The 2,908-nt window shown below is 36.8% G+C and overlaps 1 protein-coding gene across 5 annotated transcripts in view; it reads right to left on the reverse strand.

Moving 5' to 3' along the window:
• The window catches only part of Tcf12 (transcription factor 12), a 268,114-nt gene that overhangs the window by 12,014 nt on the left and 253,192 nt on the right, over nt 1-2,908 (reverse strand). For 4 of the 5 annotated variants that reach the window (XM_050127365.1, XM_050127384.1, XM_050127395.1 and 1 more), the window contains 2 exons: nt 2,410-2,524; nt 1,697-1,859 (listed from right to left, as the gene is read on the reverse strand). In XM_050127365.1, the coding sequence (XP_049983322.1) occupies nt 1,697-1,859; nt 2,410-2,524 (278 nt within the window). The remainder of the gene's footprint in view (nt 1-1,696; nt 1,860-2,409; nt 2,525-2,908) is intronic. The other variant, XM_050127374.1, reaches the window with a different exon arrangement.

Below are 2,908 nucleotides of genomic sequence, written 5' to 3' on the forward strand. Positions count from 1 at the left end.
ATGGCTATTTGTTGCTACAAACAATTGAGTAGGTGTGACAAGGACAACATGACCCATAAAGTGTAAGTGGATCTTTAGAGTATAAAGTTTATTGATTCCTAATGGACATGGAGAGAAGAAAGGATATAAATTATTTCTTAAAATGTGTTCAGAATAATAAAACTATAAGTTAAGATGCCTAGAAGTGGTCTCAGAATTCTCCGACTGAATTTACTTTCTCATTTATATTCTTCACATGAGTAAGACGTATATTAAAACCACAGGATTGCAAAAATTCATTTTTCTCAAGAGAAACATTTAGGCTTTGAAAGCAGTGAGAATGTCAAAGGCAAAGGAGCTCTTTGTTAGTTGTGTAAATGGAAGAAAAGGATGGTCTTGGCTTTTTCAGTCCCACCACTGAAGTCTCCCTTGTAATATAATGTAACACACAAAAACATATTAAATATCAATACCCGCATGTGATAGATGTTGTTGACAAACGATTCATAAAATAAGATGCACTGAAAATACATTAAGTCATGCTGGGTTTGGCTAATCATGTGTGTACTTCAGCAACTTGGAAGGTTGAAGCAGGAGGATCATGAGTTCAAGAACAACCTAAGCTACAATGTCTGAAAAACAAAACCACATATATGTACATGCACATAAAAATCACCTAATTATTTTGAGATATTTTCTTTTCTTTTTTTTTTTAATAAAGATTTATTTATTTTACATGCATTGGTATTTTGCCTGCATGATGTCTGTGTGAAGGTGTTGGATCCCCTGGAATTGGAGTTAGGGAATTAAACCCAGGTCCTCTGGAAGAGCAGTCAGTGCTCTTAACCACTGAGCCATCTCTCCAGCCCTCAGTACCTAAATCACCTAATTTTAATATAAAACTTTAATAAAAATCTGAAGGAAGATACACAAATCACTTGAAACTCATGTATTAATGTGTCCAAATTCACGTTTGAAAGCAAGTCAATTGTAACTGACTTAAAACTCTTCCTGAGACTATCACTCTATCTGGAACCTTTTTTTTTTTTTTTTTTTTTAACATTTTTCTCAAATTACTGCTGAAATCATGGAATAGCAAACCTTTATGAGGAGAGAAATGATAAATATTTCCTGTTTTGATAAATATTTCCTGTTTTGTGAGCCAAATGGTATCTGTGGCAACTACTCAAATCTGCCAATGTAAAGCAAACCCAGCCACAGATGACATAAAACCAAAGCATATGGTGGTTTCCAATAATACCACATAATAAGCAACAGGCTGGTGCTTGTATGAACCACATTTAGATTCTACCATATACTTAGTTCTGTAGTATATCAAATACTTACTGGCTGACAAACAACAAATAGTTTAACCTGTTCTCTCACTGTATGTATGTATGTGTGTATACACACACACACACACACACACACACACACACACTATGAGCAACTGAGACAAGGGAAGCAGCTCCTTTCTATATCTATATGAAGACATAAAGGGGTGTGAAATCATGCCTTCAGCCAGACATTCACATACCTTCTTCTTTAGAGATGTGAGGATGAAATAGGTAAATACAAATTAAAAAAAAAAATCACAGCCTGGCACCTGGAATGTAGTTGGCTGTTACTAATGCATAGCACCCTTTGCTGTCCCAAAGTTTTTTTTTTTTTCCTCCAGGGCAAATATGTGAGATTTAAGGGCTGGACACTAACATACCTTGTTCTGCCTCGAGATGAGACCTTGATGTCTTTTTGGGAAGACTCATCATCTGACTTCATGTCATCTGATGAAGGAGGCTCATGAAGGTTCTCATCTTTTTCTTTGTTTTCAGTCTTGATTTCTGTTGGAACAACATTTCCAGACTGATTTTGCAAGCCACCTAACACAATGGAAAGGAAACATAAAATATAAATCTAGATTCCCATGTTCCAATCAAGATGGTTCAAAGCTTTCAGGAGGGTAAATATACTTAGGGTTTGAGCTGTATGAAACATTCTGGAGGTAAAGGAATGTACGTAATTTAGAGACAGGAACAACTTGTCAGAAACTAGTGGTCAAGAAGTCAGCAGTCTTAATCTTACTTAGATATTTGTATTTATTTATAAATCTATACTGAAGCTGGGTGGTAGTGGCACATGCCTTCAATCCCAGCACTCAGGAGGCAGAGGCAGTCGGATCACTGTGAGTTCGAGGTCAGCCTGATCTACAAGAGCTAGTTCCAGGACAGTCACTTGGAGCCAGTGTTACAAGGACCATAGTTTAAAGTTAACTTGGTTCAGAGTCAAGACGGCTGAATAAACAGCAGACAGTGACACTTTGCATCCACAGGGTAACACTACTATGGGAAGAGTCTGATCCACAGACGAAGGTTCAAATGGACAGAATACCAAGGGTTTCTACAGTACTGCCTGAAAAATGACAAAAGTTACCTCTGTAATTTTCTGGTGTTTTATGGTTCAGGTCTGTGTTTGAGGCAGCAACAGTACTAGACAGGACAGAATGATTGCCATTGAGACTGACGGAATCTTCCCGATGAGTTCCAACCTAAAGCGAAAAACAAAAACATAACAACAAAAAGAAGTTACAAAGCGGCCATTTTTTATTTTTTTTCTGATAGGTCAGCTAAAAGTCTGACTCCAAACTCCTTAATTCAAGTGACTCTCCTGTCTTAGTCTTCTGAATAGCCAGGATTACAGGCATGTACCACTCCACTTAGCTTTGTATAAGTCTCATAGAGGATTTTATAGAGAATACAGTACTATTCATCTGAATTTAACAACTCTTTTTGCATGCTACTTTTTCTGAATTTTAGTGAACATTTTTAAATACTCAACAGTAGTAAAGTATTTTTGAATCCAAATGTTACTTAAAAAAATAGTAAGTTTCGCCTGGCGGTGGTGGTGCACGCCTTTAATCCCAGCACTCGGG

The sequence above is a fragment of the Alexandromys fortis genome, unplaced genomic scaffold, assembly GCF_014885135.2.
Source record: "Alexandromys fortis isolate MF-2015 unplaced genomic scaffold, M_Fortis_MF-2015_v1.1 scaffold_22, whole genome shotgun sequence".
In the NCBI taxonomy this organism is placed as follows: domain Eukaryota; kingdom Metazoa; phylum Chordata; class Mammalia; order Rodentia; family Cricetidae; genus Alexandromys; species Alexandromys fortis.